We start from the raw sequence: 24,543 nt of genomic DNA, 5'->3' as shown, positions 1-24,543 counted from the left end.
GTGAAAGTGGGAGGGTATTGTAAGCTGCTCTCAATTGTACCTTTGTTGCCTCTCAGCTAGGTGGCAAGTCTTTCATTGTTCCAATTACACCTCAGAGCAACATTGGTTCTGACCAAAACGATGGATCTGTTAGGGTTTCATGGTAATCGGGCAAAGTTAAGTTTTATAAAATAGTTAAGGAATAGGATCGACTTAGTTAAGGAATAGGATCGACCTAGTTAGGGAAAAGGATCGACCTAGTTAGGGAAAAGGATCGACCTGAATGAGTAGTTATAACTTTAGTTGGATCCCTATTGGATGTAGCCTGTCTTGACAAACTGTTGTTTTTGCGGAGTTGTAACCCCGTCGAGCCAGTGAGCAACACAACAGCTTGTCACAAGACGTACTGCACCTGATGCATCAGCTGCACTTATAGGGAGTTGTTCTCTTCCGTCTATGCAGCTTGGTTGCGATGTTATGTCAGTCGCTCCATTGGTAATCATAACAGATTTCGTACAAAGATTTATGTAGAAAAAAATAAGATTACAACGTTTAACCAAAGACTGGTCTCTCTTGTAAACATTAGTAAAATTTAAGAATAAAATGAATTGAAAATAAAATCTATAAGAACACATAAAACTGACTGATACAAAAATAGAAATAAAACTGACTGAGTGCACACATAACGACATGCTTAGTTGCTGTTGTTGCCTAAGTTCTCAAGTTCTACTAAAGTTTACCGCAGAGACTGGTCGCTGGTTAAACGTTGTAATCTTACTTTTTCTAAATAATTTTTTGCGCGAAATTCGTTATGCTTACCAATGGAGCGACCGACATAACATTGCAACCAAGCCGCATAGACGGAAGAGAACAACTTCCTATAAGTGCAGCTGATGCATTAGGTGCAGTACGTCTTGTGACAAGCTGTTGTGTTGCTCGCCCCCTCGCGGGGGTGCAACTCCGCAAAAACAACAGTTTGTCAAGACAGGCTATATTGGATGAAGCTAGGCATATTCTCTTGGTCAACTGTTCACTGGAAAGTAACTATGTTCAGACTCCTGCAGAATAAAGGCTGTAGGCCCTGGCTGAATAGGCGAGTCAAATGAAGCGTCCAGAGAAATGTTGGTAAGAGATGACCGTTCATACGAAACTAATGGTTAATTTCGTCGCCGAAAATTTTGTCAGCACTATCTACCAAGCTAGTGGCCCGGTTTGCTCAATGTGATACAGCAGCCCATTTTTCTGTTAAAGCATAACATGTCTTAGTCAATCTAGCCTAATTGCCATTTTTCTCTGCTTTTGGTTGGACAATTTAATCAACAAAAGCATATTAAGATGCGCTTTATTGTTTTCGGACTTATCTTCTCGTGTCTACCTCAAAATATTTTCTTGCAGTTTAAGGCGCAGCTGGGCATCACTCTCCGACAAGCCTTGGAGAAGAAACTAAACCATAGAAACCTAACTACCAAAGAGTGCAGGGTCATAAGCACAATAGACAAGTATGTGCGCCGCTGCTATATCTCCTCTAACCTCATGCCCCATGTGTCTTTAAATACCCGAGAGGGATTACTCCAACTCTCCACTGTCTGCTTCCACACCGTATGGCACACTCTCATATCTTTTCCTTAATCCCTGTGCTTGCACTTGCTTCTATTTACTGACTCTGTCCCCTTTCTACCTGCATCAGCTTCTATGCGCTTGTCTGCTCCCTTTCTTCCCTGTACTCTCCCAGCTTTGCTCCCTGTACTCTCCCAGCTTTCCTCCCTGTACTCTCCCAGCTTCCCTCCCTGTACTCTCACAGCTTTCCTCCCTGTACTCTCCCAGCTTTCCTCCCTGTACTCTCCCAGCTTTCCTCCCTGTACTCTCCCAGCTTTCCTCCCTGTACTCTCCCAGCTTTCCTTTTGTACTCTCCCAGCTTTCCTTTTGTACTCTCCCATATTCCCTCCCTGTACTCTCCCAGCTTCCCTCCCAGTACTCCCACAGCTTCCCTCCCTGTACTCTCCCAGCTTCCCTCCCAGTACTCTCCCAGTTTCCCTCCCTGTACTCTCCCAGCTTCCCTCCCTGTACTCTCCCAGTTTTCCTCCCTGTACTCTCCTAGCTTCCCTCCCTGTACTCTCCCAGCTTCCCTCCCAGTACTCTCCCAGCTTCCCTCCCTGTACTCTCCCAGTTTCCCTCCTCGTACTCTCCCAGCTTCCCTCCCTGTACTCTCCCAGCTTCCCTCCCTGTACTCTCCCAGCTTCCCTCCCTGTTCTCTCCCAGCTTCCCTCCCTGTACTCTCCCAGCTTCCCTCCCTGTACTCTCCCAGTTTCCCTCCCTGTACTCTCCCAGTTTCCCTCCCTGTACTTTTTCAGCTTCCCTCACTTTTCCCTTTTTTCTCTACTTTCATTTATCTTCCCGTTTTCCTCTCCACTTTTTTCTCCATTTTTATTGGCTCATTCCCACCACCCTCACCCGCCTTCTGTTTCTTTCTCATTTTTTTCTCTTTTCTGCCTACACCTGTTTTGTCTATTACTCTTTCTTTCCACAGTCGCCTCACTCATTCCTTTCTCTGAAGTCTTGTATTGCTGGCCATTGTCTCACACATAGACAGGTCGTCCATCTTTAGCCACTATTATTCCGTTCTTCTCTACATTGTATAGGTCTACTATTAGAACATTCCACACATTTTTGTCTCATTTGTTTGCTTGCCTTGTTGAGTAATAGCTTTAGTTGTCTGACTTTAGAGCATCCATAGACTGGGACATAGACACATCAGAACTGGCTGGATATGATATAACGGTCGTAGAATTCAAGCCATCAGACTCATTCTATGGGCTTTTTCGAAGTCAGCCACATCAGTGGGTTAGTATTATTGGTCTCTTACCTGCACAATAACAGTGTAATAGCTTTGTGTCCCCATTGAGAGATGTTTCAACATAGCTAAAAATCACAAAGCTTTGGCCAACTGCTTTATTAGCTATTTGGCAATTGAAACAACAATTGAACAAAGTGGATAAGAAGCAACGCAGGCACAGCACGCACGGCTCAAGAAAACATTGTTTTCATTGATCTATATATATACTTATATATTCATGTATATACTCATATATATATATATATATATAGATTCAGCAGGCACGCACGGCTCAAGAAAACATTGTTTTCTATTAAAGGGAATGGTCTATATATAATCTATATATATACTCATATATATATATAGATTCAGGCGCGGCTTTAGTCAAGCCACGCCTGAAGAGTGCATCACACGAAACAGATTTGTAGCGCCGTTAATAAAAAATTACTTTACTCCTAATATTTCTTCTATTATACTCATGTAGAGAAGTATATATATATATATATATATATATATATATATATATATATATAGATATATATATATGTCTCAGCGTATTTACAAGTTATTCAGTCTACACATCAGCATATAAGGGTACCTCTGTAGAGCGCTAATTACAGAACAATTACATATTTTTAAAAATCTTTGTTCGCCCAATTAATTTTTTGAAGAGCTTTAGCACAAAGGGTCTTGTTAACTTATTAACTGAAGCAATCTTAACGAATCCTCAGAATTTGTTCTAGACTATTGTGAAGCAAGTTGAACATACAGGGGACTGTCATTTCAGATGTTTTGAACATGTATTAGGTAAAAAGGTTGACAGCTTGTAACTCCTTGAGATTAGCTCTATTAATACTTTTGTTGCTGGAAGGTAAATGACTTGATCATCATCATCTTGCTAAGGTGAATAACAGATTTATTACTTCTTTTACCGCGTTGCTGCAATTTATAGAACCACGTTGCAATGTCCTCCCTATTTATAAACAGTAGCCTAAGTGAATGTAATTATTCTTTACGGCAATTTGTAACTTGGGTGGTTAATGAGGGTAGTTTTATACGTCTCAGCGGCGTGGAAACAGCTGCAACATGAAAGCAATTTTTATCTGAGGTAATCACAGCAGACTTCAAATATCAATTTAGACACAACTGGGAGGATTTGATCAAGTTTTAGATTTGTATTAGTGCTTTGCTGCGTCTCTTATACTAGCTGTACCCAAGGCTGTGAAAGTAAAGGTGACAAAAGTTGGATATTCCGGCAGCGAGCGGTTAAGTCCGTTATGTTACAATTACAAGCCATTTATGTATTTGTAAAAATGGTTAATACCAAACTCTGTACTTATTTTCTTAGTGTTTTCAGAAACTGCTGAGCAGTTGTTTTCTTACTAAATTTTCACCCTACAATAAGGGTAAAGTTGACTGCGTTCCTTGGCCGCTTAAGAGAAACATTCATTTTTGATATTAATAGCTGGTTATGAAATAATTGGTGCAGGCAAGCGCTTGTTTACTCTTTAATTCTCTGGCTAACTCCTGTTGGCATTCCTCTCAAGCTGCTGCAGCTCTTGCACAATGATTCATTGATTGTCACTGGCTGGCAGCAAATTTATTTGGAATAGTCCATCACTACATCTGGCTGTTTCGGTAGCTTATGTTTTAATACTTAACATAACTTATTGCATTTCAATACTTAACATAACCCACATTATTTCAATCCTTAACATAACCCATTGCATTTCAATCCTTAACATAACCCATTGCATTTCAATTCTTAACATAACTTATTGCATTTCAATACTTAACATAACTTATTGCATTTCAATACTTAACATAACTTATTGCATTTCAATGCTTAACATAACCAACATTATTTCAATACTTAACATAACCCATTGCATTTCAATCCTTAACATAACTTATTGCCTTTCAATACTTAACATAACTTATTGCATTTCAATACTTAACATAACTTATTGCAGTTCAATACTTAACATAACCCACATTATTTCAATCCTTAACATAACCCATTGCATTTCAATCCTTAACATAACTTATTGCATTTCAATACTTAACATAACTTATTGCATTTCATTACTTAACATAACTTATTGCATTTCAATACTTAACATAACCCACATTATTTCAATCCTTAACATAACCCATTGCATTTCAATACTCAACGCAACCCACAGCATTTGAATACTTAATACAACATACAGCATTTTTACCTCTATAAACAATTTGCATTTATAATGCTCATGCAGTGAACCGTTCAGAAGGCTATGTGACACCTGGTACCTGGTTTATGCAGCAAAGGCTCACCCTATTATGTCTCTATGGTTCATTTACTAGTATTGTATTTGTGCAAATTAAGATTAGCAGTATTGTACAGGTAGCTTGGCAGTACAGTAAGTCGTCGATTTACGCCCTACGACCACTTTTGGTGCCGGCCGGTCGTAAGACGATTTGGACGTAAGTCGATTCTGTCGATTCTGATCTAACTTAAATGAATTTAGCTTGCTAAACACATACTTGAAGGAAGTGTTAGCATGTACTTTAGTGAACTTAAAATTTTTAACTAAGATTTTATTATTTATCTGTTTGCGAATCCGTTTTTACCATAACGGTTAACGCTGAACGCGCCATGGCAAGCAACATATATCTATTAACAACGTATATAATCAGTACACTATTAATAATGTATATAATCAGTACACTATTAATAACGTATATAATCAGTACACTATTTATAACGTATATAATCAGTACACAAATCGCCAAATTTTAATTTCGAGAGAAATTATTGTTATTGTGTAGCAAATAAAATTTGCCTGAACAAAAAAGCTTAACGAGAATAACGAAGAGAGGCTTTTGCTATGCCTCGCACAGAGCTGCCTGAACTTCCCACGGACGTGGTCGTAAAGTCGGGTGGACGTATGTCGCATAGGTTGTAAGTCGATGGACTGACTGTATAATGTATATCTCTCTTTCTTGATGAGATTGTGTGCGCTTTCAAAGCCACTTTCTCCCATGCTGGATCTGTGTTTGTTTATGCCATCATCACTGTAATAGAGTACTTCCCTGATGCTGCAGAAACATCTCTCTGTCTGCTATTGCAATTTTGCTCACAGTTGGTAATGTTATAGGCGAGCATTCCAGCGGTGTTAAGCTGATGAATTTATGAAATGCTGCCTGATGCCGTTGATGAGGATTTGGTTGGTATTGTGTAATGCGTGGGTCGGGTGGGTCGGGTCGTAGGCAGGCTTTGACATCACCTAGTTGTATTTTTATACTCACCTCACTTTAATTCTCTAGTCATTATATACTCTTGGAGTAAGCAGCTGCTACTACTAGCTGGAGTACTAGCTGCTACTACTAGCTGGAGTACTAGCTGCTACTACTAGCTGGAGTACCCCTTCATTGTAGCCATCAAACTAGCTCATGTAGTGTCTTCCCTCATCTGCTAGAATTTCCTAAAATGCTGATGCAATTCAAGATTGGTACATTACTCACAATTTTAACTTCTTTTCAGATTCAAACCTTTTTTTTTTAAAGTTTTTCCAAAATCAAAAGCATCTTCACACAAATAATCGTGCCTTCATTTTCTTTATTCTCAAGCACTTACTTGCAGGCGAAGTATTACATAGATCTTGCGTACTGCGATGTGTGCAATAAAATGACTACACAAGGGATGCGCTGTCGCCATTGCAATAAGAAGATACACAGAACCTGCATACACAAGGTACCCACACACTGCCCTCGGGCGACGACTCCAGACAAAACCCAGCGCAACACGGAAACATTTAAACGGTAAGATAATACAGCATTGGATAGACAAACTCATTTCTCGCTATTTACTGGTGGCTACACCTCCTGCCAAAAACCCTTGTTCGCTTGCAAGCATAAACTGCTGCTATGACATGTCTTGTTTAAAGTTTTTGCGCTGGCCTCTGTTGAGAAAGTAATAGCTTACACGTAGGTATCTGTGGTTGGCTCACAAGGTCACTTTCATTTGATAAAGTTTAAATTCCATATCATTTACTCCCAATTCAAGCCGTTTTATTTGAAAATCATTCATATTAACCAATTACAGGTTCATCATCAATTGCAGCCTTTTTTTGTAGTGAATTAACAAATTTGCACAAACGTTACTATCGTCATTAGCATTTCAAGTTATATGACAGAATCTGGAGCCAGTATTTTGAACACGATAAACTGCCCGTTAAACCCAGGATGGGTGTCATTTTGCTAAACCCTATCGCCAATTATATTAATGTACGTGGTGATAATAGTTGTCTTGGCTATGAGAATGATGTGTGCCATGGAGCTGTGTCGATGTTTGTAGCCTTAGCCAATATCTATGCTATGGGTTGTCCATGTGCTGTTACGTAGTTTGCATAGCCACGGCTTACTACTCCATGTAATCACTGCGTCTGCACTGTTGAATCTATCAAGGTCAAATTCTGAGCAGGACGAGCTCTCACCATCTTTTAGGTTTATTTAGTGAATTTTTGTAATAGTGTCATTCATATAAAGCACTTGTTTCAGCTTATATACTATAGTACAATTATATACATATATGTATATACATGTATATAGTACTATAGTATATATTTAGTGTTGTTATTTTGCTTTATCTGAACATTCTGATTCGTCTCTATCCACCTTGTTTGCCAATGTCTAGCATGCTAGCAACGGAAAATATGGCTCCCGGAGCATCCAAGAGTCTACCTAGAAATTTTGGAATAACCGGTAATCGTGCAACGTCAGTGCCAGATGTATTTAAGATATCTCAACCCCCTGCCAGTGGGACGACTGAGGATGAACGGACAGGAGAGGTATGTGTTTGTTCATTTGCCATTGACTGCTCACTTCCTTAGCTCTAATCTCCAACAATCCACTGATGCGCCAGGCCTCTGTACACTGCTTAAAAGCCATCTATGGTCAACCGTAACAAGTATAGCCTTTAGCTGCTCACGCTTCTCGACAGCTCTTTGGGGGGTCTCCTTGGAGGTCAGGGATTTTTATGTCTGGTCACGGTAAAACAGTTGATAACACTCAACTATAGCTGCTCTTGGTCACTAGGATCTGCTGGCCTGATTGGTCCTAAATCTCAATCCTTAGCTTTCGGGGGTTGTAGCTTCTGTAGAGGAATTCAGTGCTTCTCTTGCTCAGCAATTCCCTTCTGACGTTTCTGCATATGCCGAGTTACTGACCTTTGTTATAGTCTTCACTTCATATGTGTATTGTTGGTCCATTTGCTCAGGATAGATCCAAATAGCAGAAGGGCCTTGCTAACAATGCACTACGGGTTGCAGACACTTGGAAAGATTGTTTTAAGTTTTATTACTGATGTTTATTTTTAGATGGTATTATTAAAACAAATAAAAAATGAACATGTAGTTGCTCTTACAATTCTTGAGAAAAGCAATGGCAACCTAATGTCCTCTGTTATTTGTGGTGCTTTTTGGCAAGCTATTTCATCTTCTACCTACATGTGGTTAATTTGTGAATGCAGTACGTGTATGTTTAGAAGATCAAGTTTTAGCAATATCTTTTGATCTGAATACATTTTTAATATGAACTTTTAAAGATTGAAACACTTCAAATATGCTGTCGAACCGAATCTGCAGAACTTAATGTAATTCCACTAAGCTAGAAGATATAAAATTTGTTTTGAAAACTATTTTATCTAATATAAAAAGAAATGCGACATCAATTAAATATTTGATGCCCAAGGGATAACTTGTCAAGTAGAGGACTGCTCTCATATAGTAGAGGACTGCTCTCATATAGTAGAGGACTGCTCTCATATAGTAGAGGACTGCTCTCATATAGTAGAGGACTGTTCTCATATAGTAGAGGACTGCTCTCATATAGTAGAGGACTGCTCTCATATAGTAGAGGACTGCTCTCATATAGTAGAGGACTGCTCTCATATAGTAGAGGACTGCTCTCATATATGTAGAGGACTGCTCTCATATAGTAGAGGACTGCTCTCATATATGTAGAGGACTGCTCTCATATAGTAGAGGACTGCTCTCATATAGTAGAGGACTGCTCTCATATATGTAGAGGACTGCTCTCATATAGTAGAGGACTGCTCTCATATAGTAGAGGACTGCTCTCATATAGTAGAGGACTGCTCTCATATATGTAGAGGACTGCTCTCATATAGTAGAGGACTGCTCTCATATAGTAGAGGACTGCTCTCATATAGTAGAGGACTGCTCTCATATAGTAGAGGACTGCTCTCATATAGTAGAGGACTGCTCTCATATAGTAGAGGACTGCTCTCATATAGTAGAGGACTGCTCTCATATATGTAGAGGACTGCTCTCATATAGTAGAGGACTGCTCTCATATAGTAGAGGACTGCTCTCATATAGTAGAGGACTGCTCTCATATAGTAGAGGACTGCTCTCATATAGTAGAGGACTGCTCTCATATAGTAGAGGACTGCTCTCATATAGTAGAGGACTGCTCTCATATAGTAGAGGACTGCTCTCATATAGTAGAGGACTGCTCTCATATATGTAGAGGACTGCTCTCATATAGTAGAGGACTGCTCTCATATAGTAGAGGACTGCTCTCATATAGTAGAGGACTGCTCTCATATAGTAGAGGACTGCTCTCATATAGTAGAGGACTGCTCTCATATAGTAGAGGACTGCTCTCATATAGTAGAGGACTGCTCTCATATAGTAGAGGACTGCTCTCATATAGTAGAGGACTGCTCTCATATAGTAGAGGACTGCTCTCATATAGTAGAGGACTGCTCTCATATAGTAGAGGACTGCTCTCATATAGTAGAGGACTGCTCTCATATATGTAGAGGACTGCTCTCATATAGTAGAGGACTGCTCTCATATAGTAGAGGACTGCTCTCATATAGTAGAGGACTGCTCTCATATAGTAGAGGACTGCTCTCATATAGTAGAGGACTGCTCTCATATAGTAGAGGACTGCTCTCATATAGTAGAGGACTGCTCTCATATAGTAGAGGACTGCTCTCATATAGTAGAGGACTGCTCTCATATAGTAGAGGACTGCTCTCATATAGTAGAGGACTGCTCTCATATAGTAGAGGACTGCTCTCATATATGTAGCTTCATGGGTTCATGTCTTGATGTGGAGTACCAAGAATGCCACTAACTGGTTTATTATCTTCTTAAATTCAAAAAATAATATTAGCATAGGTGTGCTTCTAGTATTTAGTTTATTTCTGAATGGTGATTTTGTTGTGTACATCGCTCATATCTCTGTCATTTTAGGCAGCTCCAGATGCACTGGCAGCCACAGGTACGTTTTCAAGGTGACCTCTAGTGATTTGTTGAACTGCTGTACTTGCCCTTCTCATGCTATGGATTCCCACATGTAAATTTGATGTCAATGAATAGTTGTGTTCACAATCTCCGAGAATATGGCGGAGAGTTGCGCCTGTTATTACAGCTGTTCTTCAAGCTGTGGTGACAGTTGCTAGCATTATTTTGGCGGTTTGTTGTTTGTGGTACTTCCATAACTACTATCATTCATTGGCTATACTAGTTTCACCGGTCAGCTCTTTGGTAATCCTAACACTTATTCATTTTTAACGTCATAATAATCAGATTTGTCTACCGGTATTTCTGCAATGAGTAAGCTATGGCTACTTGGCAACCTACTTGGCAACCAAGGTTTTGAAGCGGGCATATCTAAACGGATACAACTAAAGTATATAAATAAGCGATCACGCAAGTCTGGACCTAAATCAAGAAATACATGTCTACAGTGACTATGTTATCATGACACGCATGAACCGCATCATGCGGGTTTGGAGTTGTGTGCAAGCTGTGTTACCGTGCGAATTAAGTGGTTCTATAGACATTCGCATGATGCGGATTGACTCCTGCGCCTTGTGAAAAAGATAAGGAATTGTACGCTACAAGTTAATAATTAGCGATGCAAACACGTGCAAGTCGACCGAGAAAGGACGACGGAAGTATTGAAAACATTTAAAATTGAATAGCTAGTGCAATTCTGTTTCCATAATTCACAAGCATGATGGATTCGATAAAGTTCTGCGAATCGCAAAACTCGCTTAGCTTGCGGATTTATGCCATTTCCATGATGCGGTTAACTTGTGGGTTGGCTCAAATTTGTGAATCATGCGCGTCATGGAAACGTAGTGAGTATTTCCTGTCCTACTGTAATGAGATTCCATATGCTTTGTTTGAATCAATTAGTAATATAATAAATTAAAAATTGTCTAATCAAATGTGAGCTTCAGCTGCGGTTTGCAAAACCAAAATGGACGTGATTGGTTGCAACAATTTGGGTCCCGTTTACTCGAGTTGATTCTCCCAATAAAAGTTTCTGATGTTGGAAACTTCAGTTGGATCTATTCCTGATGGCTAGCTCATCACACCGGTGTTCAATACAAACTAATGTGTATAACTGACAGCACAATCTCTTCGTAAGATTTGCTCAAGGTTATTTTAACAACTAGGAGTCAGCCGGTTTCTATGAGTTTCAAAAAGACCAAGCAAGGCTTTAATTTCTGTAATGCAGTAAACTCCTGCATATCAGCTTACTATGCTATTCAACATACGTGCGCGCATAATTCTTATATAAAGCAAATCTAGTCATAGTAGAATTTCCATATACAGTGCACCCTCAGGGTATTTCATCCATTCCAGGGTTGGCATCGAAAATGGTGAAAAAATCGTATTTAGGGGGATAGAAACCATAGTAATTATATAATGCAAACGTTCCAGGTAAAAATCGTCCGAGTTTTATGCAAGTTATGTCCATTTTAAAAACTAGCAACAAAATAGTATGTTAACTTCAGTAACTATAGTTACCTACAGTGATTTTATTGTATTTAGTGGCTATGATCTGCAACAAAATGTAACATAATGTCTCGTAGGGAGTTCTTATCTTCAAGACAGGCTTGTTATCTTCAATAACATAAACTTGGAATTTACCTCAAATCAGTTTAGCTTACTAAACACACACACTTAAAGCTAAGCTTTAATGTATGTTTTTAATTATTTTACTGAATTTCAACTTTTTATCGCTAAAATGTAATTATTTATCAGTTTCGGTCTTCACTTTCACTATAACTTTTAGCGGGTCTGTTTGAAACTTTCTTCAACTTACTTCGGCAAAAAGCTCAAATGATGCTGTTAGTGTAATAAAGTGCATGTTTGTTATCAGGTTAAGGGAAGTTGTCTGACCACTGTTTGAAGGAATTGCAATTCCAACTCTACTACTAATATTAAAAGGAAAATATTACTGTTTTACATGAAAGAATTGCTGGACTGAGAGAAATCTGTGGTCATCCTGTCTCTTTCAGTCATTGTGAAAATATTTTTGGCGAACAGCATTTTGGCATCTTGTTGTTTTGACATACGTAAGAAGCACACCAACTGCCAAATTTCAGCTCGAGCAAAAATTTTGTTGAAGTCATATGGTGAAAAAAGATTCGTATAGTGAGGTGAAAAAATCACCATGTTCCACTTCATAAGGGGAAAAAATCATGTATTATGGTAATCATATCCTGAGGGTGGACTGTATTAGAGATGTACGCTGGCTAATGTTTCATCCATCAAACTAAAAGCAAGATTTTATTGCCTCATTTCAGTGGGTGATGTGCCTGCATCCATCCCTGACCACAGTCTTTCTATGGCCAGTACAGTATTACTCAGATCTGAGGCTAGGGAGTCGGACTCTATTAGGAATCCTTCGCTCAGTTCTATAAATAGCTTACTGTGGACGGTAAGTCTTCCTTTCCGAGTTCTTTTTCCTGTTTATGCTGTTCATTACAGTGATTCTAGTTACTTTGTATCTTAGCATATCATGGATTTCTCAGTAGTTACAGCTCTATTATGCATAACATAGATGAAGTGAACAAAGTTAACATAGTTGTGACAATAGTGTGAACAGAAGGAGCGAGCTAATAGTCTTTTAACCTCTTACATTAAACCTAGATTGATTGGTGAAACATACATTGCTGTACTAGCTTGTTTAATAAAAGCTACATAAGTGCAATCATTTCTGCTGCAAGATCTCCTTGTCACATCTTCAAAATTGCTCATCTAGACTGTTGTTTTCAGGTAAAGCATAAGGAATAATCAATGATTTCAATTATAGTTACTATTTACTATACTTATTGTAGCTACTTTGAACTAATCTATGCAAGAAATTGTGTGATGGGCTACTTAACAGTTGTTCACTATTCGTGGTTGATATTATTCATATGAACTGACTCTAGCTGCAGAGAGTGTGATGAAAGGTCTTATACAAATATGTGGCCCCGGTATCCAAGCTACAGTCTACGCGAGTTAATTCTAGCTTCAGGCTATATGACTCAAGGCTAGCTGCCGGTCAAGTCTTGAGTATCTACATGTCTTTTGAGCAAAAGTAGATTAACAGGAGATTGTACCCAATATCATTGTATCAGCTGACAACAACACAAGTAATAAAATAATTATTATTTGTTGTGAAACTTTAAATGCTGATTACTGAGGAGCGAGCATCAATGAATTAAGCATGCGCTAGTCGTAGACTGAGCTCATCACATCAGCTATCGATTAGCTAACTGTAAACCTTGATAGTGTCGTGCGCAGCAAAGTTCAATTGAACTTATGAAAGAACAGTGATGAGCTGAGCTATTGGTGTTATTGCCTTCATCTTTACTAATTTGTACAGTCATACTTCGACTTACGAGCTTAATGCGTTCCTAGACTGAGCTCGTATGTTAATTTACTCGCATGTTGGTGCAATTTATTTATATATAGAACCATTAAATATATATTGATTGGTTTCCATACTCTAAAAAATGCAAATAAAACACTCAAAACAAGATATTGTAACAGAAAGAACATGATGGTTATTGCCCTAATTTACCAAATGCTTTCAAAAAGCACAATTAAAAATAATGCAAGGAAATGTGATTAATTATAATGTAAAATTAAATACATACAATAGCAGCTAACGCTAGCATTTGCCAGAGAGGAAGATATAAGTTATCCTTCATTACAACAGTTGACTTTGATAAATTTGAATTTAATCAATGTCTTAAAAGACAAATGTAGAAGCAAACCTAAAAGCAAACTTTCATTTTTAACTTAACGTAATTAAAATTTCTTCGGCGTTCGTAGTTTGAAGTTTCTCGCTGGTTAGCTAATTTTTCCTTTGTTTCGCTTTCACGACTAGCCGGCCGTTTTAAGATATTTCTATCTAAAGACGTTTGCCTTTGTCGCCCTTTCAACATGTTGCCATTAGGACGAACGCAGGTGTCGTAACAAAAGGTTAATGCACGACCTCTAGCCAATTTGTCCGAATGTCTATTTTTATAGTTTTGCTAGATAGCACCGGCCTTTTCATATATGTTTATCCAATGCCTGAGCAGTCTCTCCATCAGCGGTTGTGAAGATCGCTGCGCCGTTTAGAAACTATGGCCAGTCCTTTTGCGAACTAAATGCCCTGAATATAATCCTTCGGTTTGATAATTGTGGATGTATTTCTGTCATATTGCTGAGCTAGCTCAATCACGCATACACATTTTGCATATTTTTCAATAATTTTCCGTTTAATATCAACTGTTATCATTCGCTTTTTCTTTGCATTATCTTTCATTTTACTGGCAAACTTTCGGTCAATGCAGAGTACTTTTATTCACATAATTCTGCACTGAAAATCGCACAAAAAACACGGTACAAAAGTATAACTTGAGCAGTTGAAAAATACAGATGCTGTTCTCATAAAACACCTCCGGCATACTTGGCAACTGACTCACGTGCTTGTATCTCAAACATGGCTCGTATGTTAGTGCTAAAACTTGCTTAAAAGCTGGCTCGTATCTCAAGTTTCTCGTACGTTGGAGCACTCGTAAGTTGAAGTATTACTGTATTTGGAGTAGTAGTTGTGTTTGTTGTAACGGCTTGATACTTATCCTATATCTCCGCGTATAAGCCGATTCCAGAACTCAAAACTTACCAAACCAAGAGGTCCGGCTTATACATACGCGTGTAACTCTGATGGAAAGCAAACGAAATGACATGCTAACTTAATTTCAAAAATATAACTCAAAATTTATTCTCTATTAATAAAAGTAAAACATAACAATAATCGTTAACTCTTTCGCTACCAAATAAGCTTTTTACAGAGAATTAAATATTCTATTTAGATAAAATATTAGACATTGGCGCATATAAGTTGTCATAACATTTGACCAAATTAATTAGCATAAAATTACATGATCAGATGCTATGAAAAGATCACAAATGTGTTGCAGAATGTGTTTGGACACTGTTTGGGCCTGTTCATACTGTGGCATTGTGGGAGGCTTTCAGTCAATAGTATATCGGCACTCTTGTTATTCTGACTTATTCAGCACGCACCAACTGCCAAATTTGAATTTCGAGAGAGATTTTTGTTGATATCGTGTGGCGGGTTCAAAAAACATTGTTTTCCACATCGTAAGGCGAAAAAAATCATATAACAGAAACATTGTAGCCCTGTGGTGCACTGTACTGTAATTTACTAAATAGATAAAGAGACACAGTGAGTTTTGTGCACTAATGAAAAGAAGGGTCAATGGGTAGGCATATCAAACATGCCTTATATCATGGTATCTGGTGGCAGTTTCAGCAGGAACTTGGTGACAGTGTTGGCATGTGTAATGTAGATGCTAGGTACTACGGGTTTATAAAACAAACTGTTATTCCATTCAAGCTCTATGGCTAGTAATCATATCTAGAATGTATAATGTAAAGAAATATGCAGTGTATGCTGGTGTCAGGTAATTGTGCCATTGCCTAGTATATTCCGTGAAGGTATATCTACATGGAATCATCTTCCCTAGTTGATCTTATCATATTTTAGACCCTTCTGAAGGCTTATTTACGACCGAGTGTAGTTTTATGCGCTCTGCACTGGACATGCTTGATAGCATTAGATAGAGCAAAGCTCACCACCTGTTGCCCTATCCGGTATGACTAGGTTTTTCTGGTTCACTCTATGACTCTTCTGTCTGCTCTAGCACATGGATCATCCAGCACGCAGAGACTCATATGACTCCTGGGAGGTCCCGCACACTGACATACTGTTTGGAGAAAGAATAGGTTCTGGCTCTTTTGGGACAGTCTACAAGGGCTTCTGGTATGGGCCAGTAGCCATTAAAAAACTCAACGTAACTAATCCAACCCCTGCTCAAATGCAAGCATTCAAAAACGAAGTCAGCGTTTTACGGTGAGAACTGAGTACTTGATTTTTTGCTTTATCTTTTGCTCATCCTCGTTTAGCTTTGCTGACTTTTAATTTGGAAGGGCTGGAGTTTGGCAGTGTCCTGTGATCATTGTTCTTTTTTACCATTAGCTCTCATATTTTTTGTAGGAAAACTCGACATCAAAATGTCGTACTCTTTATGGGGTGGACATTAAAGCCCCAACTAACAATTATAACACAGTGGTGTGAGGGCTCCAGTTTATACAAGCACCTTCATGTGGATGTCATCTTTTTCGGTGTTATGAACTTATTTGATATAGCTCGGCAGACAGCTCAAGGCATGGAGTAAGTATGCGTTATATAACAGTATATCCAGTTTTTCAGTTAATTTTTTACATTCATATAAATGGTCTGTCTATTGATGGTCATGTTTTAAATTAATTACTACCTTTGCTATTATTCAGACGTGATCTGAAGTAGCTTTGTGGTCATTTGTTGCAACTGTTGTCGTTCAACTAACTTAAAATTTAACTCTTGACTGAAGAGCTGTTGGGTCTTTGGATATAGTTATATAGTAGATGTTACACTGCATGTTTAACCACATGCGCAGCATTCAATTATGCAGGCCAGTGGTTTGTTAAAGCACTTGCTCTGTAAATGTGACAAATCATTGTATTTTCTACGGTCTTATACTAACTTTCCCTGCATAGCTCCGTTGAGGCAAACCGATATATTTACAATTTCATAGACACTCGCGCGTGTTAGACCATATATTTACAATTTCATAGACACTCGCGCGTGTTAGACCATAGATTTACAATTTCATAGACACATAGGCGCGTGTTAGACCATAGATTTACAATTTCATAGACACATAGGCGCTTGTTAGACCATAGATTTACAATTTCATAGACACATAGGCGCGTGTTAGACCATAGATTTACAATTTCATAGACACATAGGCGCGTGTTAGACCATAGATTTACAATTTCATAGACACATAGGCGTGTGTTAGACCATAGATTTACAATTTCATAGACACATAGGCGCGTGTTAGACCATAGATTTTTTAATAAGTTTTTATTTTGCCGTTCTGTAATTTTAAATGATTTTGATGGTTTGCCTTTCTCAACTTGCATAAAAGACACGGTACCGGAGTAAAATGATTTGCATCCGATCATACTTCTGCATAATTTCATTGTATTTAGTGAATTTCTAAAAGAAGAAAATCGCCTGGCAGTATTGATAGAGGCTAATATACTAGTTCTATATTTTGAATTACAGTGGACCCGCAGGATACGACGTTGATCTGTTCCAGGGTTGGCATCGTATGGGGAAAAAATCGTATGTAGGAATATAAAAACCATAGTAATTATATAAAGCAAACAATGCCTGGTAAAAATCATCAAAATTTTAGATAAGTGCTGTACATATTGAAAAATAGTAACAAAATAGTATCTTAACTTTGACTATAGTTACAGTAACTTTATTAAATTTAGTGAGTTCATTGGTTATGATCTGCATTAAAATGTAACGTTACAATGTCTATGAGCAGTACTACTACCGTAAAAAGTTCTTACCTTAAAGACAGACAAGCGTAAAACAAAAACTTTGAATTCATTTTCAAATAAGTTTACTTTACTAAAGACACACATTTATAGCTTAATTTTAATATGCGTTTTTAAATATTTTGCTCAATTTCAACTTTTTATCACTAAATTTTCACCACTCGCAGTTTCAGTCTTCACATTCACTATAACTTTTAGTGGGTCTATTTAAAACATTTTCAACCTAATATGACAAGAAAACCTAAACGATGTTGTTTTCCTAATGAAGTGGATTTTTGTTAGCAGGTTAAGGAAGTTGTCAGACCACCTGTATGAAGGGATTGCAACTCTAACTTTGCTACTGGTTTTGAAGGGAAATATCGTTTTACACATGAGAATTGCTAAACTGAGAGAAATCGGTCATTGTGTCTCTTTGCTTTGCGAAAATATTTTTGGCGAACAGCATTTCGGCGTCTTTGTTACTTTGATGTATGTAACAAGAACACCGACTGCCAATTTTAAAACTCGTGCGAAAACTTTGTTGAATTCGTATGGTGAAAAACAATATGTGTGGTGAGGTGAAAAAATCATCATGTTCTACTTCGTAAGGTGAAAAAATCGTATATCAGGGTAATCGTATCCTGAGGGTGTACTGTAAGTAAAAGGTGCTATTAGAAAATTGCTCCCAAAATATGTGACCGAAAATTTAACATTTTTAGGAATTTCACTAAAGTTTCATTCGTGATGTGTATATGAGTATTCTAAAATTTATTTTAAAATGTTTATTATTGTTTGTAGAAAAAATTATTTTCAACAGGAAACTTTCAAATTATCTATAAGCCCTTACTGAAATAGCATTTTGCATATATGCTACTGTCGCACTGTTTGCACAGGGTTCATACTGTAGGTGGAATTGGGTGAACTCTCTATCATTTAAGCCTGAGGGGATGCAGTTTGTTGTGGTCATTATTTTGATACAAGTTTGCTGTTTATTTATTCTGTCTGGATAATAATCCAGCTCTACCCAATCAACGGCATTGTCTTTTATGCTACCTCTCTAGTAGTCCCATCATTACAAGCAATATGGAGTTAAATTCATATGTTCATCCACAAGTGGGCGCTCGCTGTCAACAAAATAGCACTGAAATGCTGTTTTCAGTATTAATGTGGAGTGTACTAGAGTCTTACAAATATCGTATGTTTTAGCTACCTCCACGCAAAAAATATAATACACAGAGATATGAAGTCGAACAACATATTTCTGTCAGACGACCTCACGGTGCGAATAGGAGATTTTGGACTGGCTACAGTAAAGACACGATGGAGTGGGTCTCACCAATTTGCTCAACCTACTGGCTCTATACTGTGGATGGTAAGCACTGCCGCTCATACATCTAGTATGCTGCGCAGCAGTTGTATACAGTTTATCGTGTGGGCAATCCTGCTCGCTGTCGTGTTGTGTGTCGGATTGGTTGGTTGGAGGGGATAGGGAGGTGGGAGGCATTACCGCATAGACTTGTTGTGTGAGTCACACTTGATAATGAAGCCCACTAGATATGTATCCTAGATGTATCTCGCGATCTATTATGTACAACTAAGTATATGATTGTTAGGCACCTGAAGTTATTCGTATGAAGGAAGACAACCCTTACACATTCCGCTCGGATGTTTATGCCTATGGTATTGTCCTTTACGAGCTGTTCTCCACATCACTTCCTTATTCTCACATCAACAACCGGGACCAGGTGAGCTGCAGTAGTCCGCATTTCCTTGCTCATATATGTACTTCTTTAACATGTGATACTGTCTAGCTTTAGAGTATGATACAGGTATTGCAGAGTAATGGCAGTATGTGGTCACGTGGTATTTTAACAGCAGCATGTAGTTATCTGGTATGTTTACTAGTGTTGGGCACAAGTATTTCTTGGCCAATGAGTTTAGACTCGTCCTCTTGCGTTCAGGTTTTTCGAGTATCGGGTAGCTGGTAGTGCTTGGCACAAGTTCTGCTTGGTCAACAGGTTTTTCGGGTATCGGGTTTGTTGATACGGGTTTGTCTAAAATTTCTAAACATCTGACATATATTAAAATTTACAATGCAACTATAACTCTATTCAATTCATTTATTATTTTTTACTACTTTCTATCGACCGATATTCATGCTCGCAGCATTAACAGGCGGGTCGTTGAACAGCGCTTAGAGCTCAGGCCGCAATAGACCGAGTTTTTGTCCGCTCTACATGACGGATTCGTGTGCCAAAAACCGAACTCGTAAGTCAAAACCCGAACCCGCAAGATCAAACTGCTCAAAATTTCTATTACCCAAGACTCGAGAGAAGATAAACCCGCGAGTTCACAAAGTTTTATTACCCGTGCCCAGCACTAATGTTTACCAACGTGGAGGTTCAGCCTTGAAAGCATTTATTTAGACTCCGCATTTGGATCTTGTATATTGTTGTTCATTTTTGATGTTGAACTAGTTCTATGCTTGTACGAGCAGGTCTAATTGTTTATTTAAATGTTTTTTTTAACTTTGCTGATTTACGCAGATATTATTCATGGTTGGGAGTGGCTTCTTACGACCTGACCTTAAAAAGCTGCGCAGTGACACACCAAAGGGCATGAAGGCAGTGCTTGAGCAGTGCTGTAGCGTCAACCGAGATAAGCGTCCACTTTTTCCTGAGGTCTGTTTCAAAAATCCATTATTTAAACCTTCTATGGCTACTGTCTCTTTACACCCACTATTGCTACTGTCTCTTCACACCTATTGCTACTGTCTCTTCACACTTAGTATTGCTACTGTCTCTTCACATCCACTATTGCTACTATCTCTTCACATCTAATATTGCTGCTGTTTCTTCACACCTAGTATTAATACTGTCACTTCACACCTACCATTGCTACTGTCTCTTCACACCTACTATTGCTACTGAATTGTGACATTCTTAATTCATGACACAAATGTGTGTTATTGGTTGCAGATTCTAGAGGAATTGGACAAAGTGAGGTTATTAATGCCAAAGCTGATTCGGAGTGCTTCAGAGCCATGTGTTAACATGTCCCACTCGCATATAGATGAGCTCGATTTTTACTGTAACGCTCCTCCTAAGACTCCAATTCATCCGTCTCTTGGAAACTTTATAGATGCTTTTACTAACCAATCTAGCACTCTGAAGGTTCAGTGATGCGTGTGCATTCTCCTGCTGAACAGTAACTAGGAGGATAGTCAGGGGGCTGCCCATGTCCATGATGCTTTAGCTTTTCTCGCAGCTTCCGCTGGCCACACTCTCCTTCATGAAACTATTTTTATAAAGTTAAGTTATGCCAAGGAGAACCTATCTATGGGCTAGACTGGCTTTTGAGCTTGCAAATTTAAAGTTTTTTGAAGTTGTTGAAACTGGTAAGGCTACAGCTTCCCATTTATGTAAATAAACCGGCATATAATGCCAAAGTATATTCATTACATTATGAATGTAATTTTATACCTTTTGTCTATGAATTTAGTAAAGCTGAGCTTTTTACTAACAAATATAAGATCCAAGCATCTCGTTTCTTGCCTGCCTTTTTACTTTGTTAATCAACAAGCTTCAGCCTTTGTTGTTTCACCATGATCAATGGATTGTTGCATTCACTGCATGCCGTATGGGCCATTGACAGGTTCAGCATCATGACAGGACTTCATGGGTGTTTTTAGGTATTGTTTTATTTCCGGGTTTTTACAAGCAGTCTGATTCCTCATCAGTTATTGTTAGATATTGAGATTTTTAAATCGCAAAACCTACAAGAAGTACGGTAACGGTTGTGTTGGTGGTTGCTGTGAAATAGCATTGGTTTTAACACTCGGGCATTTTCAAGTGCACATTTTTGTGTAATTAGATTGGAGTTGCTTTCCCTTTGCATAGCTGTTTATTTCTGGTTGAAAGTCCTAAAGTCATCCAATTAATTAATACAATGGCCTGCACTATTGTAAAAAATGAGGCTTGTGGAAGCATGCGGAATACAACCAAACAAAGGATAAGCTCTATTTTACCACTATTTTGTGACCATGAAAAGTGGAAATTAAGCATGTGGTCAAGGCAATTGCTCTAGTGTGAACCATGCATATCTAGGTGTGAATCATTGTGGTATCAACAGCTACAACTTATTATGTACGTCAAGTAATTTGACTAGCAGATTATGCTCAGAACCGACCATTTGGCTTGCGTACATTCTATGACAACAATTTACTAATTCTACAGGTGATGTGACTGCTGCTAATGCCCTGAAAGATACCTATCGGTATACTATTTATAGACAGATGAAGTGAAATTTCTTCAAGTAATATTTCCATGACAGGCATGACTGCATTTAATTTTATCTTATAAATCAATATTGAATACTGTCAACAGGAAATTGTGGCCCTCACCATCCAGTTAAGATTGTAGGAAAGCAAATAGCAACCGATACAAAGCTCTAATTACGCGGGATAAGATAGGTTCACATAAGCGGTCAATAGAAGAGATATTATTTTATGCAATAGCGCGTAGCTAAGCGCGTTAGAGCCAATTGTGCTCAACTGTTTAGTATTATATCTCGCTCAGTTGAGACGACAATAGTGTGACACATAATACTCGAGTGCTTACAGCAGCTCTCAGCCATTCCACACGCGCTTGTAGTCGTCTCACCATCACTAACTCTGTGACATTTTTTTTACAAATCAGCTTTTGCTGACTAAACGCATGTCAGGATAGTTTTAGGATCGTTAGGATGTGTCGCTGGGGCTGTGCAACTACAGACACGGTGAGTGAAACATTCATTCCGAGCGTCTCTGTTGAAGTAAGCACTTTTTTATTTTGATAATAGTTGTACTACCAGAGACTCATAGATACTTTTTATCAGGTTTTTATGTACATGTAATCGGGCAGATGTAGCATTACCAGCTTCAACAGCTTCAAAAAAGTTCTCATTTACGAGCTTGAAAGCCATTCTAGCCCATAAATAGATTCTCTTTGGCTTTGTTCAGCTTTTTAAGAAATACGTAACTTTATGAAAGCCCCCTCTCTTTTTCTGGTCATATCTAACCAACTGAAATGGTAAATGGTGAAACAGCCTGTCTTCTATCGTTGGCTATATTTGGCATATGAAAATCTTATTTTCTACACAACTGAATTGTTTTAGCACCAGCTCATTTGGTTTTACCTTTGAATGGGCTGACTCGGGCATATCAGCTGTTAAACATTAAAATCTTTTTCAGGTAAGATTAGCGAAGAGAAAAAACCAAGTCGCCAGCACCATTCAGTGTACGAGAATCTTATCGATATGAGGGAAATTGTATATACCAGGATTTATTACACATATATATGGTGTATGAGTTTGAATCTTGTACAAAGCAAAATCTTTTTATAACTTTCAACCGTGGCTTTGGACAGACAGACAGAAAGACACGACTCTTATTGTAGTAACAATTGTACAAACGGCACAGCCTTCATACTTGGTTTGGTCTATTTAACAACTGCTTAGCACATTTAACCAATCATGTTGGACAAACTCGTGATTATACCAAGTGATTGGTCAAACCCACCCTCTGGTCATTGCGGTTACAGCTCCTGAACTAAAACCTCTGTAGAGTTTTTTTGTATGATAATAAAACCACTCTATTTATTGGTAAGCTTCACTTGATTTGAAAAGAGACCAAAATATTTTACCATAAAGAATTTAAAATGAGACCGTCAGTTAGGATTGGCTTCCAAACATCCAATTGGAGAGCGACTGTACTGACTACTTTAAACATACTTGGCGCTGAGCCAAACTCATTGCTTGCTTCATCTAAAATAAATGGCATGAAATTATGTTTCAGTACAGATATTGTAATGTTCCTGTACAGATTTACAATGCATGCTGTACATAGGAAAACTGTTTTGAGGGTGAATTGAACGCTATGAAGTCACACGTATGTTCCAACTCGCTAAAATATTAAATATTGAAGTATTCTATTGACTCTACCAACTCATAAGGTGTTGGGTAAATAACTGACAACATTAACTTGGAATAACATGCATTATGGCACGGGATGCACTGAGGCATTATATTAACTAGCGGGTCACTGCACCCCCCTCCCTAATTGAAGTGCGCTACTTCCAGAAGCTCTTATGAATAAATCAAACATAGAAAACACAAACTTATTAAAGTTTAAGAAAATGTAAAGAAGAATTGTGCATGTTTACTAATAAGCTGTGTTACAGAGGGCCACTTGATAAGTCAAATGAGGTTATAGGAAAACCTATTCAGCAGTAACCACCTTTTTTCCAGAAAGGTCCGTTTTGTGATTGCTCGAAATGTATTTGTACTATACGTAGTTGGTGTGTATCAAATCAGCTCTATATAATATCAGCAGTCGGTAACAAATATTGCAGATACTATCAATCAGCAGAATTAGCTACTTCAATCTGTTGACCAGGCTTTTTGAGTTCAAATAAAATATTGGGAATCTAAGCCTCAGAGTCATAAGTCTTGCGTGTTGCAGACATACATGTGCAAATGGTGTGGCACAAGATTCTGTAAAGCATGCAAGAGAGGCGAGTTTGGTACTGGGTTTATGAAAGATGGAACTTGGTGTTGGCAGTGCAATCAGGTAAGCCAGAATGAAACCATTTGATTGGAACAAGAAGCGAGGTGAGAGCATTATCTATGGACAGCTTTTTATTTTTAAGGTACGTTTTTATTCAATCTGGGAAAGCAAACTATTGTCATTTTACAAAAATGATGTTGCAGAAAAAGTGTCTTGGAAAAAGGGTAGAGTATGTGCCTTCGGCTAACAAATCTGCCGACGGCAAATCTGCGCGCAGCAGAAGTTCTTCACGAAAACCTGGCAAGTCGTCTAAATCCACATCTAAAAGTAATTCAAATAAAGGAGCCAAAAAGAAAAAAGGCAAGAAGAAGAAATGATTCAAGTAATTTAGAATATTCTTTCTTCAGATCTTCTACACTCTATCAGCTGGTTAC

General features: G+C 38.3%; 2 protein-coding genes across 2 annotated transcripts in view; both read left to right on the top strand.

Annotated features, from left to right (window-relative positions):
- The window catches only part of LOC137386037 (serine/threonine-protein kinase A-Raf-like), a 29,447-nt gene extending 8,349 nt beyond the window's left edge, over positions 1-21,098 (top strand). The window contains exons 5-16 of the mRNA XM_068072688.1: positions 1,375-1,478; positions 2,703-2,820; positions 6,438-6,616; positions 7,491-7,644; positions 10,081-10,108; positions 12,432-12,565; positions 15,834-16,042; positions 16,187-16,363; positions 18,772-18,937; positions 19,179-19,310; positions 20,112-20,246; positions 20,544-21,098. Coding sequence (XP_067928789.1) covers positions 1,375-1,478; positions 2,703-2,820; positions 6,438-6,616; positions 7,491-7,644; positions 10,081-10,108; positions 12,432-12,565; positions 15,834-16,042; positions 16,187-16,363; positions 18,772-18,937; positions 19,179-19,310; positions 20,112-20,246; positions 20,544-20,747 — 1,740 coding nt within the window. The 3' untranslated portion in view covers positions 20,748-21,098. The remainder of the gene's footprint in view (positions 1-1,374; positions 1,479-2,702; positions 2,821-6,437; positions 6,617-7,490; positions 7,645-10,080; positions 10,109-12,431; positions 12,566-15,833; positions 16,043-16,186; positions 16,364-18,771; positions 18,938-19,178; positions 19,311-20,111; positions 20,247-20,543) is intronic.
- A 1,147-nt stretch (positions 21,099-22,245) lies between these two features.
- Positions 22,246-24,543, top strand: LOC137410623 (uncharacterized). Its single transcript, XM_068096070.1, has 3 exons — positions 22,246-22,341; positions 24,065-24,172; positions 24,313-24,543. Exons 1-3 carry the CDS (start codon positions 22,309-22,311, stop codon positions 24,484-24,486), a joined length of 315 nt encoding a protein of 104 aa, XP_067952171.1. The 5' UTR covers positions 22,246-22,308; the 3' UTR covers positions 24,487-24,543.

Source organism: Watersipora subatra, chromosome 1 (genome assembly GCF_963576615.1).
Source record: "Watersipora subatra chromosome 1, tzWatSuba1.1, whole genome shotgun sequence".
NCBI lineage: Eukaryota > Metazoa > Bryozoa > Gymnolaemata > Cheilostomatida > Watersiporidae > Watersipora > Watersipora subatra.
Note: the sequence above shows the minus strand (reverse complement) of the source record. Positions and strands in the feature narration are given on the sequence as shown.

Bases quoted from the DNA above. Each gene is read 5' to 3' on its own strand.
- LOC137410623 (XM_068096070.1), top strand. From the start codon at position 22,309: ATGTGTCGCTGGGGCTGTGCAACTACAGACACG. The intron at 22,342-24,064 runs GTGAGTGAAACA...TGCGTGTTGCAG, and splicing joins GCTGTGCAACTACAGACACG to ACATACATGTGCAAATGGTG. The intron at 24,173-24,312 runs GTAAGCCAGAAT...ATGATGTTGCAG, and splicing joins GGTGTTGGCAGTGCAATCAG to AAAAAGTGTCTTGGAAAAAG.